Here is a 16,655-nt window from a genome sequence, read left to right as displayed (position 1 = left end):
ATCTTCTCAAATCTATCCTTATCATGGGGTACTATTCAGAAAACACATAATACTTTAGTATATACCGTGCTTGTGAGTTTTAGCTAATATCCGTTATTTGGAAGTCCTTGTGTAATAGATGGGGTTTTCCCCCGCCACCTTCATTTCCTTCCACCAGTTTGCCTAACTTGAGCACAGTGGCACAATTTTATAAATGTGGGCTATCCTGTCACGCTCTAATTTTACGTACTTTCTAGGGCACACAAAATTCATTACGCTGACACAAATCTGCACTTCAATCCTCTCTGTTCAGACCTAAGCTGAGTTAGTGTCAGGCCTATATTAGTCAAATATTTAGAGGAAAATAATTACAATATTCCAATGGCTTCGTATAGAAGCAATAGAGCCATAATATATTTCCATATTTAAATAAGGTACACATGTGTTTGTGTGTGTCTGTGCTTATCCTCAGGAATGATGGACACGTAATGTGATTCACTAAACAGACCCATTATTATACTCATTACATAACTAAACACTAAAGGAAGGAATATATGTGACCCTGGATCACAAAACAAGTAGCACGGGAACATTTTTAGAATTTATTTTGTAAATTTCCTACCTTAAAACTTTCGAAACTTTATTTTTGTGAGTGGATGGCCTGCCACAGTGCGCCTGATTAACAACTTCAAAGTCAATTTTCTCAATATTTTGATTTTTTGCTCTCTCAGATTCCAGAGTTTTAAACGGTTGTATCTCAGCCAGATATTGTCCTATTCTAACAAATCATACATCAATAGAACTCTTATTTATCATTTTTATTCAGCTTTCAGATTATGTAAACAACTAAATTTCGAAGAATTGACCCATAAGACTCGTTTTGTTTTCCAAGGTAACATATGAGCCATTATTAAATATTACAGTATACAGTGTGCATGACACGCAGACTTTCCTTTGCACTTTCAATGAGACTACTATCGCAAACTGCTAAATTATTAAAGGGAATTGAAGGCGAGAGACAGAGAGAGAACCAGAGATAGAGAGAGTGAACTGAGATAATAATTATATTTGATTTGTGACTTTGCCCATTGTGAGGACTGAATACAATAGCTCCAGCCTTTAATAATGAAACTCAATTTAAGTCATCGTTCGATGGTCTGAACAAGTCAGTGAAGTATGATGTGACTCACAGGTCTGTCCTTGCGTTATATTTACACCAACACACCCATGTTTCTATTTGTGTTTCTAAGAGCCGCATCCGCCCAAAGTGAAACTCCGAATCACCTAGTGGGCGTGGTCAGAGGTGAGAGCCGACCAATGAGGACGCAGGGTTAAAATAGAGCTATATAAAGGCGACCTGAGTGAAATCTCATGCGTCAAACCGTTGACATGTCACTGTGTATAGTCAGAGGCACGGCGAATAAAACTCTCATTTCAATAGGACTGTGAAGTTGATAAATGTTTATTCTGTCGAAATATGATAAGGCTGAATTCTGTTTTAAGAACACCTTATATTTGTGTATATAGCATCACTTTTAATCATTTTAAGAGAATTTCACAGAACACGGTGTAATGCTGTTTTACACACTCTAAATATAACCACAAGGGCCTGTCTTAAACTTTCCTTACAGTACTTGTGTTACAACTATAAAATAGACAGGATTATTAATAATCGGAAACGATTATCCATATGTGCAGACTCTGCAGCGCCATCTACAGGATTTGAAGTGTAGGTGCTGTACAGTAAGGTGATGACAGCTTGAATATTAAGTGTTATAAAAACAGCTTTTGATTAAATACTCGAACAACAAAAAATTGTTTTATGAACATATGATCATTTAAATATTTTTTAAAATGCATTTTCAACATCCTCAAGTTGATTTCTGATGGATTATTTATAAAATAAATAATAAAGAAAGACAAGGTTAATTCCTTACCTGGACAATTCTTTGTTAAAGTTGAAATAAAACAGTCTGATTTGTTTAAACATTGCTTTGGGATCAAAATGGCATTGTTTCGGTAGAAGAATATTGTAAATTATTTATTGGAATTAAATTTGAAAAAAAGGAAAAGTGATGTGTTAAAAAAGGTAAGCGTGTAAATACAGGCCACACTCTACCTTCTTAACATGTTTATGATTCTGTAACATGTTCTATCATGTGATCTTGAATACTTCTACTACAAGGAAAGATTTATTTTTGCTGTTGAAAAGCCTCAAGTCTTCGGTTAGTGACGTCCCGAATGATTTCTACGGAAGGAAAGGAGAAATGACGACTTTCAATATGAAGACCAAAGAATTACCAGATTATTTCATTCTATCATCTGGATGTGAGTAGTAAATTGTGTGAACAAGTTTCTACTTACGGTCAACCACTGTTCGAGCAACATATCTCTTTTCTAAAGTGTTGCTGACTTCTTCCATCAGCCAAGGCAGGAATCCGGTCTCTAGATCTGCAACAGATAGATGAGCATTCATTCAACTTGTAAAATGAAGAGTTTGTCTATATGTTCACATGCCGGTTAACTTGCCTCTCTTCACAGAGTCATAGAAATAGCCTGATTCTTTCAGATTGGAATAGACAGAGGGCAGTAAATCTGTGAGGTACTGCTGAGCAAACGCTCTTGCAGCGATTTTATCTGCAGTCTCTTTCTCCTTTTCCAGCACGGCCTTTTGCTGCTTTATCCGGTTCTCCTGCAGTTATGAAAAGATAAAAAATATGGTGTTTAAAAACGCAAACATATTTTACAACACAAATAAAACATGTGTTTACTTTTAAAACTGCTGCATCACCCAGATGTCTACTTTATATGGGAGAAGGTGTAATTCTTACCCTCTCCACATGGAGGCGCCGTTCCCTCTCCTCTAGCCTCTGTACCTCCACCAGCTCAGCGTTGCGGATCTCCATGAACGCTTGGTACCGAGCTCTCAAGTTGTCCAGCTCCTCCTCCTCCATCACTTCCAGCAAAGCCTGCTCGATCGTCTTACCCACCAGCACCTGCAGCACGGGCTGAACCTCAACGTCAAAATCAAACAGCTGCAGGGAGGACAAACATTTATTAACTGCATTTTTCTCCAATCTACACCTGTCAATAATCATTTTTTAAGCGTGATAATTGTGAAAGTGCTTGTTGTGCCTAATGGCCCTGAAAGGAATTGACAGTAGATGAAATAAAATATTCATGCAAAATTTGACAAAAAAGGGAATCCACCTCTCCCTCTTCTATCTGTGTGGCTGCATCTCGACCAGTTTTGGCTGGAATGAAGAGGGGGGTGGCGGGTTTGTCCAGGAACATGTCTGTTTGACATTCCACGCTCACTTCCTCTATACGACCGCTCAGTTCTTCCAGATACATCTCTAAAATATGAATCATCAAGTACATCAGGGGATCTCAGTTCTGTTTCAAGCAAATTTCCATTCGTGTTTAGTGATGTTCAGACGCCTGTCGGGCCGGGGACACCAGCAGGCCAACATCCTTTGATGAATGTCACACTATCAAAGCTTACTTTCCAAAAAGGACCATCTACCTGTCTGCACATCTATGTTGGTTCTGCCCTCTAGTGGTTCTGGGGTTTTTGTTCCAAACTGCTCTTTCAACCGTTTCTTTGACATCGCTCTTCTTCTGGCTTCCTGTTGTTTCAGGAACTCCATTGGATCGGGCTGAGATGTCTGTGAAACATATTGACATTCGTCTCATCATTTGTTTCATAGATTCAGACAAAAGAAAATACCTAAATGAAACAACAAAGTGTCATCGATGTGGTATTGACACCCAGTTTTAGCAAATCAATGCACAGTAAAAAACAACTTAAAATAAAATAAGACAAAGCGTTCAGGTTACAAACACAACCCTGTAACAACAGAGATTATTCTGGGTGTAGTAATACTCACAATAGGCAGGATATGTTGAGCGTATGTATTTCCTCTGACAACACGTCTGTCATACATGATGTTTCCATGACTGCCGTCTTCTTCATTTCTGCATCAGACAGTGAAGAGTTTTTTACTCCATTTTTTCTTTACGTGATCAGATTAAAAGCATTAATAAACTACATTTGGTGAAAAGTTCACATTCTATGTATAAGGTAAAAGAAGAAAAGCTTCTCAAAAAAAAGTTTTAAGGGGCTCTTTTGTGTGTTATTTGGATCTGTGGCGTAGGCCTATTTGAACCTTTTTACAGTTGAAAGTTCAAACTAAAACTTTATTTTATTAATTTTAAATGATCATGCTCTACGTTAACCTATATAAAGAATGTGTTTATTATTAATACGTTGGTTGATAATGCCAATATCATAATGGTGTATAACCGGTAATAAGTTACTTAAAGCATTATTTAAAGCAGATGTTTATTTACATCATTTAATGTTTAGATCATTCAAGCAGATGAAGTTGACTCACAGAGGCTCAGCGGTGTTTCTGTATTTGGCCCGGTTGGGAACGGGTCGCGGGCGGCTGGAGAACGTGTAAACGCCGCCCTGCGTGTCGTGTTGAGTCTGTAAAGTTGAGGCCATGTTCTCCTTTCAAACAAAGATATCCAACACGTGACTGATGGATGAAGCGCTTAAATTCAGCTTGTTCTGCTCGTTTCAGCAGTCGCTACGGTGGCAGTTGTTGTATCTTCTGTTGCCATGGCAATCGAGACCGCCATATCAACGACTGCTGTCACTTCTTTTTTACTTCCGGGTCGATAAATGACTTTTCTTTATGCCAGATGAAAATTAAACGTAACGCTGGTTTATTTTTAAAACTCATTTTTATAATATTCATGCATATTTAATAAAACGTACAAATTCGGCCGACATGTTAAAATAGCAGGCTACATTGAGTAAGTTTATACAAATGTCTATAGAGTTACATTTTCAGTCATTGGCTTATGGTCTGCTGCTGGTTTACATCTAAATCGGTAAATGGTCTTCATGATTTTCAGCACCAAAATATTTGACAGAAAATACATTTCTGTCTGCACAGAATCACTATATCCAGAAGGGCGTGACATACAGTACACTGTTATTTAAAGGAGCAATGTTAAAATTAAAGCAAAGCAAATAATTATTCAGGAGTTTTTGAATTATTGCAATTAATAATAACATATTGTTTGCAGATCAAACTGACCATAACTGGTTTTAATAAACTTTACCAAAACTCTATGGAAAAATAGTCCACTGTGAAAATTGTAAATACTAACCATTGCAAATGATCAAAACATTTTATACGAAATTCAATAACACTACAAAAATATAACAAATATGTAAACATATGACGAACTTAAGTATCTATCAACAGGGGTCTATATTGTTCAAAATATTGATAATAAATACCTTTTCTGAGAGTTTATATTTCGAGTTTTATCACATCCATGACAATGGTGCCCAAAACACTTCTTATCACACAAATATATGTTCATACAAATTGGATGGTTTGTTTTCTAATCAAAAATGCATGACAGATGAGACATCAGGAAGTGGTTTTGGGTTCTCTGATGCTGACAGAAATCATGTGGTCACCACAAATGCACATCAGAAACCATAATAAAAATACTGTTGCTATGGTAAAGCTTGGTATAAGTATGCATTTACTGGATTAACACCACAGCAGTGTGCAATATGACATGATAAAACATGCATTGTTTTGTCTAATAATAATCCTGTGTAAAAATAAGATACCTTTTATCTATCTATGGTATGTAGCACTGCAAATACTGCAGTCAGAAATACAGGTGTGAGAATCACAGGTTACCTCAACCTGATAACAAGTATTAGAAAGGACTATTTGTACAAGATATCTATTGCAGTCCCCTGTTATACACACAGTAAATCAGCTACAAAAAAGTTTATTGTGCACCATCTTTGGAAATGTCATGGCACTCCTACACCATCCTTTCATGTCCTACTACATATTGATTATGCATATGTTCTCATTATATAATTCTGCACGTGTGCAGCACTGTACGCTTATGTTTGAACTTCTGATCTAGTTTTATTTCATCTCTTTACATTAATTGTAAATGCTTTTAACAGTTGCCTTTTTCAGACGTGTCATTGGTTTGTTCTATATGTTTGAGCAATGAAGTATCATTCATTGTATCCTTTAGAGAGTTGTGTGTTTATGCCATACTATCACTAATTGGTTGTTAATTTTAATGCATCAAGAATCAAAGCATTTGTTGCATAATGCGCTCATTCATGACTGTACAATGGACTTTGCAGCCATGGGCACATGGCATCAGGATGCAAACCTGCAGTGTTATGTAACCGAGATCTCTGTATATGTGACCGCATGCTCACAGTTTCATTATGTAACCGTTGCAATTACTTTATCCCTATCACTAAGAATAAGGTCTCTTTATTAATTGGCCTGTCATGTCATCTGTGCATTTTGCGTTAAATTGGGATGTGAAACGTAATATTGGTATTCCTGGATCAAAATTCCTGTCAAACACCTAAACTTTCCTCAAAACTCACCCCTAACATTTGAGAGAAGTAATACGGTAGACAATAGTTTACCCATTCCTAAAACTAAAACTACCTTTGACCTTAATCTTAATAGTACAATCTAAATGGTCCAGAACAATCCATGACCAATGATAATGTAGATCCAACATGTCCTACTTTATGAAATCTCATTCATACTACCCCTATTTTAGAGTTTGGAAGATACTTTCATTGAATTTAAGGAAACAAACTGATCTTTCCATCACGAGCTAAGCAGATGGGTCATGCATGCATGCATGTTTTTTAAAGGAAAACCGGTGGTGGTCCTCTTGATTCACTTCTGAGAGACCTCAGTGAGATGAGGCGTCACCAAAATAAAATAAAACATATCTTAAAACTTTATCCATTGTCTGTTAAAGCATAGGATGTCTGCTGATATACATTTTATTAAGCATGCAAATGAAAAGTCGGTTATCATCATGCATTGACAAAGTATTGAAAAGAGCTCCTTTGATATTGTAACAGGTATTTGTTCTACCAAAAAAATGTCATATTAGTTTTATATTAGCAGCATTAGACTGTGTAGATGATGGCAAAATGTTCAAATGCTTATATGTTAGATGTGTAAATGGTGTATCTCTTCATACAAAATGATTTGCTCTCAAAAGATGTTTTATTTAATCATTGGGGGACAAAGACACAGACGTTTTGGCTAATGCCTTCTTAAGTGTGCAAATGGTGATATCTGCCACAGCGTTTCAGCCTTCAACACTTTTTTTAACTTACAAAATTAGTGCACGCATATGCAATGAAAACCTTTCCGAACAACTAAAAGGGTTATCAGAGCATTAGCATCTTTAAAGGTTGCCAACAACTCTACCCATGTACAGACCGACGCACACATTTACTCTAGAAACCATAAGAGACAGACATCTGACACTGTGCAGTTTGTTTCTCGGTACGACTGAAAAGAGGAAATGGGGGCATATGTGTAGCTGCCGAGTGAAGCAACAGACAAATTCAGCGAAAAACCAAATCAGTCCACATGATCGTCGACTTCCGCTGCTACACAGAACACGTTGTTCTCATTGACATTTTGTTCTCTATCTTATGCAACCCTTGTCAGCATGAGGAAACCGGCCAATCAAAATAACCGTCTGTTTGAAAGCGACCCATCTCTTGTTGGTTCCTCGCATTTCTAAATTTTGATCGGATCCCAACATACGCTTCCCATTGAGATCTCTGAAACCCCAAGACTTTGGATAGCCTAAAAATCTACTTAACATTGGAATGTCAGGTTGACACTCTCTAACCCTTACGATTCTCATAAGAACCGATTGCTGGCAGCATTACATTTGACAACTGGTTTAAACAACCTGTATGAATGGTTACATTACCTGTGGTTGGGCTCTCAAAGACCACAGATGTAAAATATATGACCGTAAAATCTGTGTCACATTTCGAAAAGTTCACGATTACTTTATAACACATTTCTGCTTCCGTTTGGAAAAGGTCAGAGGAACTTTTATTATATCTGCATGTAGATTATTTGGTCTCTGAAGTCCACAGAACATAATGATTTGAATAAAAAGTTATCAGAAACGACCAACAATGAGTCCTCTGAAAGTCTTTATTGTAGTGAAAGAAGAGTAGCACTGACACAAAAACACTGTAATTTACAACTGTACAGTCTGACTATATCAAAATTATTCATTCTGTTACCACTGTATATTATTAGACTATACAATTGCAATATAGGAACTGGTCTATTTACATAGCTTCATACTGGCCAGAGTTAAAACAATATTAGCATATGAAACAACTTTAAGTGAAATATTTTAGCTTAACCTTTGCAGGCTAGTTCTGCATCAATGCTAAAAGGAGTATAGCATTGCGATGAATAAAGAAACACTCACACATTAGATTCCTTTGCATAGGAAAACTCTTCAAACACGGGCTGACTACACCGATGTGACGCTCTTTCATGTCTCGACTGTTGAACTGATTCCGACATAGCTCTTTGCCGGAACACAACCGGCTGCGCTTCATCTAATTGAGAGCTTTCTTCAAATGTTTCTGCGTATTCTGTGGGTTCGGTAACTTGACAAATGCCCAGCAGGTTATCGTTCATTGAGATGGGTCGAGATTTCCTTCCCAGATATCTGGCACGTTGAACCGTCATGGTCCCGTACTGAGGGGGGGGCGGCTGGGCTCCATTCTGAATTGCCTGCTCATAGGATGGGGGGTTGCACGGCATCCGACTGTCCACATGTTGGAAGACCTCAATGGCGGACAGAGGCCTTCGTCGCCGAACCAGCTCATCAGGGTTCTCGGCCTCGCTTTGTGAGTCCTCCGGAAGAGTTCCACACGGAAAGACGACGTCTTTCTGGGACTCGCCTTTTTTCAGACTTCCTCTGTTGAACGGGAAGATATTGCTAAGACTTTTGGCTCTCATCGAGAGAGTTCGCCGATTCCCTTCCAGCTCCCCTTTGGCGGTGTTAGCTCTAGTCTTGCTCATGAAGGATGCGTGCCTGGTAGACTGACCTTTGCGGGGACTTTCAGGGGATGGGAGAGGTGACGAGGTTATCGACTGTTCTGAGAGATTTGAAGAGGTGCTATCTGACGAACAGAAGGAGGGGCAGGAACCCGCCTCAGACGTGGGAGAAGAAACACTCATGGGTAAGTCCAATTTCAATCCTCCGACCAGTTTTTTGAAGGACGCTTCTGATCTTTTGTTGTTGCAGCATTGGGGATGCAGGAAGGAATCAGAACTTTGCTTCTTCAGCGGTTGATCCACAAGGTCTTCCTTCTCTGTGGAAAAGTTGTCATGGCTGCGGGCCAACCCTCTTAAGCCCATTGTGGGGGCTAAGGAGAAGAGGGAGGGCTCGGAGCAACGTCGATCGAAAGGTTTCGTAAAAGCTTCAAATATAGCATCAGAGGAACAACAATGAACGTCATAAAGTCCCATCCTGCTTATCGGTGGGCTTCCGTGTGGAAGCGTGTGGTCTTCGTGAGCCTGTCCATCAGCATCCAGACAGTCGCCATCGGGATCTGTACTGTCGTATGCTGAGTCATGCTGGTGGATGTCAAAGGATATTTCGGGGGATGTCAGACACGCTGAATCTGTAGAAGATCAAGCAATGTTAAAGTGTTTGTCCGAATAAAACGTATTAAAGAAACACTTTAGCTCAAATATGAACATTCCTACTGTATTTACTAACCCTGAGAATAGTGCATCAGAAAAGGTCCATCAGAGTTACGCATACTCTAGGAATGAGAATGTTGAAGAATAGTATTTACCAGACTTGTCAAAAGACTCCTGCTCCTCTAAATCCCCAAGAAGAGTCACGATGGTATGTCCAAATACATCACAGCAGTGTTCAATGAGGAACTGGATAAGCTTAGCAACCTATAAAACCAAAAGCCCATAATAGTGTCTATTAAACATGATGTAATGTTATTTTTGTGTTTGCACAGTGTTTCACTTGCATGTCTCAGAAAGAAAGAAATGTTACAGTGCTTTCAATCCTGCGGTTTCATACGCATCTAAAAACCGCACCATGCAGCGACAGTGCCAGGTTTTGAACTTTGATCAACAGATCACTCAAAACGAGAATGCGGAGGTGTTTGTTGAAAAGACACCTTGAAACATCTGACATATATTCTAGTTCAATCATGACGCATAGTCACGTCTTACTACTAAATAAAGTTCTAGGTTTAGTACTTTAGTATTAAAGTTCACAGCAGAGGTCAAATAAGTTGTTGTGTGTGATACTAAATCTATATATAAAAAGGCAGTAGGCGATATGGTGTTTAGGGAAAACCCATCCAAGGTGTCTGACCTGGTCTACAACATCCATTTCTAGACTTTTGCTGTTTCGGTGAAGAAGGGTTGGGCCGATGCAAACTGCCAGGTTCTGGGCAGTCATTTTGTTGGTGTCTGAACGCTGGCTGATGTGATGAAACAGACACAGCAGGTGCTGTAGCAGAAGATTGTTTGCTCTTGGCAGCTTCTCCGCCACTCTGGAATTGGAGAACAAAAAGGTGTTTGTTTAATCCACTCATTTTGATGAGGGAGGAAGGAAAAAAACAGAACTGTGTTTCTGACATTTTGTGGTCTAACTTCAGCTACTGGTTTCCCTTTTTTAAGTTTTTGAAGAGTCCATAGAAAGCCCACCGAAAAGTCCCATCCCTATCGACTCTAACTGGAGACCAAGGGACTTTCTTAAACCACCCTTCACAGTTGCCCACACTTTCTCTTGGCCATCTGCTGTAAGGTTACAGTGAGGTAACTGCTTAGTCACAAAACTTTCGTACTCACCTTCTCAGCTCACTGTGAATGTCCTGCGTACTCTCTTTCTCCAGAGCGCTGATCCAGCTATCATAGTGCTCAAACACAAGGAGGCCTCCGGGGAGTTCCTTCAGGAAAACCTGTCAGTGTTTTAAAAATAAAGTCATGACTCACAGTAGTCGCTCAGACACGTCACAACTGCAAGTGTTTAGGCAAAGGCAAGACCTTACGGCACCACAGAGTATTACTTACTTTCAGTAATCCAACTAGGAGAGTCACAGGCAGTGCTTCCATGTCCACCTCAGCACCGGAGTTCAGCTGCTCTTTGAGGGCATTCTGGTTTTTGATGTTACAAGTTACTCTGAAGACTCCCTCAGTGAACAGACCCTTCTTGAACAACATAAGGAGTATTTCCTAGCAGAGGAGCAAAACATGAGAAGAAATCTTCAAAAAGGTCAGCAGATCATGTAATCGAGATTTACTGTATTTTTACATTTTAATGCGTCGTCTTTTTCATCTATGAAACTTCTTTCAGATATTATCACAAAGGCCACTTAAAGTCCCCCTGAACCGGTAGTTGTGATCATTTTAAAATATTTGGACACATTTCTGAGTGAAACGGAATATACCGAATGAGAAAAATGGGGGTGCAGCTTGTGTCTTCAATTGCAAATTGATTTGATACATAAAAAACGGGCGATTCATTTTGAAAGGGAAGCAATAAAAGCAACTGACAAATAAAGGGGAGGAGTTAACCAATGCTCTGCCCAAGACGTCTAGCTGTTGTCACCGGAAATGGGTTCCACTAGAGGGTGGAAGTTTATTGTCAGATTTTATATGAAGATTATGAGGACACATGAATAAGAGAATGTAATATGTATTATTCCATGAAAAACAGGCATTGAATATTTTTCTTACAAACTGTTGTGGAAATGTCTTCTAAGTTTCTCGTTTCTCAAACTTCTCCAAAATGGTTTGTAAATGTTAACTTGGATATATATTTTTTTAATATTCATTTGAGTGTTTTCAGCCTTTTATACTTTCAATCTTTTTATCTTCTATCTGTTAGCCTGGGTTTGGTAAATTTTATGAAAACTACCACATTTTTAACCCTATTTTTTGATGGAGGTTTAGATAAGGTTCGTAAGAACCTGCATGACTGCTATCTTTAAGATCATCATGTTTTCAACCAATCGCTACTGTGGTGGAAGAAAACATCACATATAGCAAACAAAAAATCCATAAATACTGCAGTTGCACGTACAATAATTGGTTTTGGAAGCGTGGCATCATCTTGAAGCTGTCGTCCAAACAGCAAGTTCTTCGGGTTTGATTCGGATTGTGCAGCAACGCTTGAGTTTCTCTTCAGTTTAAAAGAGAACAAGCTCTTTTTGCCTCCATTTTCTCCTGAGGACAAGAAAGATATTGTTTAACCTTGTGAGATTTTAAACACATTCTCCTTCAGATGCAAATTATCTTAATTTACATTATCTGAGTAACATAACATACAGTATGTTTTATCAAAGAGGTTTGTATACTTTGACACTACACAAAACCTCAACCGGCATCACTTTCAACACTGCATGTTTCTCATGTTTGTTTTCAAAGTTGCAAAATTTTTTTACTCCCACTTAGTTTCATTGGTCGATTCTGGCGGGCAACTAACCACATGTGGTTGTGCACAACCATGTCTACTGGTTTAAACTCACCAATCGGCTGCTGAACATGCGTCTCCTGGTTATGAAACTGCTTCGAGAAGGTGGAGATTTTGCCGTTGCTCTGGAAACAGGCACATGTTTTGTCACGAGCACATGAAGTCACAGAAGGGTGTGACTCGATGTGTTTGAATTTCACACTTCTACGCACATACAGTTATCAAAAATATAAGGCTGGATTTGGTACTTTATTTCAACTTTTAAAAATAAAAATCAATTTGAATTTATATGAAAATAAATACGAAGTGACAAATTTGGAAAATCTTCAATGCTTACATCAAGAGGCTCTAGGACAGAGTCCATCCCAACTCCACTTAGAGTTTTATTCTGTAAGAAAGCCAAATTCAGTCAAGTTCAATTATTCATAAAATCCGTTGTATTTAAGTATGTCATCTTATATATGCAAAAGCCATTAAAGTAAAATTTCCAACACATCATTATGAAATTAATTTGTAATGTTTATGTGTGAGGAAAAAGCAATTGTGTACCGTGTTATTACCACTCAGCACCTTCATGAGGACGCTGGGCGGTGATGAAGCGATCCCTGCCCTCAATCTCGCCTCTGCAGTTTTGCTGCCATGAAATGAATATTTTTTTAACATTTTCTGTTATTAGCTGCACACATATACCGACTTGCAGCAACAAAATGTCTCTTGAGTAATATAAACGTCTACATATTTCAACTAAAAGAAGTTTAAAAGAAGTCCACTATAATCCTTCTGCACAGTATTTCCTTTATACAAAGTATATTATTGTTATAAAAATTCTGTTAAAGTGAATTTGATGATGCTTTCAAGATAGCACGCACCCAAGCTTAATTGTAACTGCACAAACTTGTGCAAAACTGGCTGTTTTTCAAACATGATATGAAAATGTTCCATCTTGTTAATTTCGGTCGCCATAGAAATCCAAATTATACTTATTCAATTAAAGATGAATATATTTTATATGTTTTTCAGTTTATTTACAGCTTTAAAATAGATTTAAAATCCCTTTTCCATGTGGACATCTGAACCCCCACTATACATTATTATTAGAGTATTTTTTTTACGGAGCCATTGATCTACTGGCAATATACTGGCATTAAGTGTTAAGTCATTTTTATAGTTGATGTGTATGATAGAGTTTGATGGATTAAATGATATCTCACCTGTGTAGAGTATCTAACCAGTGATCCTTCAGCTCAGGCAGACTACAAGTGAGAAAACAGCATGATATGAGTTTGAACGGGTCCACACGTAGAATTCATAACACATGCAGATGTTGTGAGTGTGAGGAGGCCACACAAGCTCGACCTCTTTACAACTAAACGAGCAGGAAAGTCTCGATATGTCATGAGACAGGAAACAGCATCACATCAACCACTTCCTCTTTTCACACTGTAGCATTCTCGAATTATGCAGTAAAAGTGAAGTTGTAAGGTAGATTGAAACGTGCAGGTGAGGACAGTTAGAAGATTTTGGTAAACACTGGTGTTTGCGGAATAGTTCGAAGCATCAACAGTTTCGGCAGAATATATGATTTTTTGGTTTCAGTTTTGCCCTTCACACTTCCTGTTTGTATTTATAAAGAACACAATTACATAACATTTTACTTTTGTTTTCTGGATTTCCTGAAAAAATTTAAAATACGTAACACTATAGTTTTAAATAACAGTAGGTCACAAGTTTAATTCCCAAGAAAACCTGCATACTGTTCAAACGTACACCTTAAAGGGGTCATACGACACGGCTAAAACAAATATTATAGTTTGTTTTAGATGTAATGCAATGTGTATACACGATTTAGGGTTCAAAAACCCTGTATTTTCCACATACTGTGCATGTTTGTGTCTCCTCTTTGCTCCGCCTCTCTGAAACGGGCAGATTTATTACAAAGCTCATTGCTCTGAAAAGCGAGGTGTGCTACGATTGTCCAGTGCGTTGTGATTGGTCGAATACTGCAAGCGTGTGACGGAAATGTACCGCCTCTTACCATATTTGGAACATCATGTTCCTCTTCAATTGTACTGACAGGTACGCCCACCTTACTTGCGTATACAATTTTGGCGGTCTTAAGATGGATTTATACTCAAGCGTCGACCTACACAGTAACCTACGCAGAGCAGTGTACTGTATGCAGTAGCCTGACGTGCACCTCTCCAAAAATGTAAATCTAAAGTAAAAATTATTTTTTTACAAAAGTAAAGTATTTGTGCTTCTGTATTAAACATCTCAAATTTGCAACAAAAGTGACTGCTTACTTGCAGCTATCAATGCTAAAGCTCCTCAAGCGAGCTGCTTCTTGTACAGTCATTGGTCATCGACGCAGACAACGACATAGAAGTGTAAATGAAAACCGACACCTAGGCAATGGCATAGAGGCTTCTATTCTTTTAGAAAGAATGCATCTGTTGTTCTGACACTTTAATATTTGCAATTTTACGTGTCTAATACATGCACGGGCATCTTGTAACACACAAAGACATAGGAAAACATTTATTTGCGCCATATGACCCCTTTGAAATCATTGCGGATGGCTAAAACTGTCTGCCAAATGCAAGTGTAACTCTAGCTATTCTCTTAAACACACTCCGAAACCCCACCCTTCACACATGTCAGACAACCTGATGTCGGCAAACTCAAACTTACAATATGATTGACAGGCAAAGAGAGATTCTGATTGGCTCAGTTTATTTTGCATTGCTTTTTTCCCAGACCGTTTCGCTTTGCGTGGACTAAATTGGCAATATTTTTTAGCAATATCTAATGACCACAGCACTACTTCACTGGTTTTCCTCTTATACTAACTGCTAATGCAGATGGCAATACACCACAGACTTCCCATTTATCTCTTTGTCTGAAACCACACATTCATGCTTCTGTATGCAAACGAGCATGAATCAGTTGAACAAGAGGAAGAACTCTAAGCCACTTCTGGTTCATTGACACCTAGTTGCTTGCAAATGAAGCCTCAAGTCTCACCTACAGCATATCACCTCACAGTGACTTCCTTTCCCTTGACACATAATATGATTGCATTGTGCTTATTGTGCCATTGTGGTACATGTAGGGATGGACTGGAACTTCAAATCGCCCTGGCATTCTTGTCCATTTTCGGTGGTGTTGTCTACATTCGTGTTCCGTGCATACGTGTCTGATTCACGTTTTAAATCATCCGTTGGTCCCAGGGGGGGGGGTGGTATTTGTTTTTCGGCCCCTGTGTTTGTGGCCAACCGGGAAAGGTCCCAGTGTGTCAGATGGCCAGTCTGCCTCTGGATACGTGTACATTTCTCAAACATAAACAGTAGCATCTGAATTTGAAATTGGGATGATCAAGGTTCAGTTCAGTTCTTGTGGTGCAATTACGTAAAAAAACATAAGTTTAACGTTCATGGGTCATAACATCAGGGCACATGACAGGGTGCATATGACAGTAGGTCTGAGACCAAGAATCTAATGGCAATTCATAAAAAGTATGGTGTCTACATTGTATGAATTCTTACATTTGAACGTTTTGGTCAAATCTGCTCTCACACCAGTGACAGATTTAGATTTAGTTTGGTACTGTTTTAAATATTAAACTTTTTTTGTGCAATTCATATAAACATTTATACATATTAGTTTGCTCATAAAATAGTTACGAATTCAGGTCAAAAATACCATGGACATTGACAAGACCTTAGTGGAATCCTATCTATGGACGATAATGTAAAAACCGTTAGAAGAGGTTATTTGACTACACTGTAAAAAAGCTTTAAAGAATAAAAAAATCACACATTTTTGAAATAGGGTAAAAAAGTGAAATTACAGAAATGGGTGTAAAATAACATTAAAAACATGTACTTTTACTTTACAAAATTAGTAATTTATGGGGTTTTTTTCTGGCAAACCCGCTGCGGGATTATTACCATTTTTTACAGGATTTTTTTTACTGTGTGGGCTTGGCCAGGAGCAAATATTAAAAAAATGTGGTAACTTCCTAACCACACCCTAATAACCAACCCCATAGAATTGAAATGAAAATAAGAATACTAATAATACTGTGTGGTTTCAACTAATGGTTGGGTAAAACATGGACAAACCACTCTGGATCAGATCATCGCAGAGACAAGGAAAAGGAAACTCACCTGAATGACACCAGGCACACAGAGACAGACCAGGCCAGTACGATAGATGTCCTTAAATCAACATTTGTATCGTAATCCTCGACCTCTTCCTCATCATTTTCTAAACTGCACACCCACAAGTCCTTTAGATCT

General features: G+C 38.4%; 2 protein-coding genes across 4 annotated transcripts; both read right to left on the bottom strand.

Moving 5' to 3' along the window:
• Nucleotides 1-1,425: 1,425 nt before the first annotated feature.
• On the bottom strand, nucleotides 1,426-5,402 carry rsph3 (radial spoke head 3). Of its 2 annotated transcripts, XM_056764685.1 has the most exons (9): nucleotides 5,297-5,402; nucleotides 4,377-4,495; nucleotides 3,870-3,957; nucleotides 3,506-3,647; nucleotides 3,190-3,335; nucleotides 2,811-3,014; nucleotides 2,509-2,671; nucleotides 2,344-2,430; nucleotides 1,426-2,227 (listed from the first exon to the last, which is right to left on the bottom strand). In XM_056764685.1, the coding sequence occupies exons 2-9, from the start codon at nucleotides 4,487-4,489 to the stop codon at nucleotides 2,172-2,174; spliced, it is 999 nt and encodes a 332-aa protein (XP_056620663.1). In that variant the 5' UTR covers nucleotides 4,490-4,495; nucleotides 5,297-5,402; the 3' UTR covers nucleotides 1,426-2,171. The 2 variants fall into 2 exon arrangements, with proteins under 2 accessions (XP_056620663.1, XP_056620662.1); XM_056764684.1 differs by lacking the exon at nucleotides 5,297-5,402 and having other exon boundaries at nucleotides 4,377-4,756.
• A 2,623-nt stretch (nucleotides 5,403-8,025) lies between these two features.
• tagapb (T cell activation RhoGTPase activating protein b) lies at nucleotides 8,026-13,712 on the bottom strand. 2 transcript variants are annotated; one of them, XM_056765335.1, is made up of 10 exons: nucleotides 13,566-13,712; nucleotides 12,904-12,988; nucleotides 12,692-12,742; nucleotides 12,410-12,479; nucleotides 11,965-12,107; nucleotides 10,953-11,114; nucleotides 10,731-10,840; nucleotides 10,252-10,432; nucleotides 9,710-9,818; nucleotides 8,026-9,532 (listed from the first exon to the last, which is right to left on the bottom strand). In XM_056765335.1, exons 2-10 carry the CDS (start codon nucleotides 12,928-12,930, stop codon nucleotides 8,322-8,324), a joined length of 2,064 nt encoding a protein of 687 aa, XP_056621313.1. In that variant the 5' UTR covers nucleotides 12,931-12,988; nucleotides 13,566-13,712; the 3' UTR covers nucleotides 8,026-8,321. The 2 variants fall into 2 exon arrangements, with proteins under 2 accessions (XP_056621313.1, XP_056621314.1); XM_056765336.1 differs by having other exon boundaries at nucleotides 11,965-12,104.
• Between the last annotated feature and the right edge of the window lie 2,943 nt (nucleotides 13,713-16,655).

The sequence above is a fragment of the Triplophysa dalaica genome, chromosome 13, assembly GCF_015846415.1.
Source record: "Triplophysa dalaica isolate WHDGS20190420 chromosome 13, ASM1584641v1, whole genome shotgun sequence".
NCBI lineage: Eukaryota > Metazoa > Chordata > Actinopteri > Cypriniformes > Nemacheilidae > Triplophysa > Triplophysa dalaica.
The sequence above is the reverse complement of the archived record's forward strand: the minus strand, read 5'-3'. Positions and strand labels throughout refer to the sequence as shown.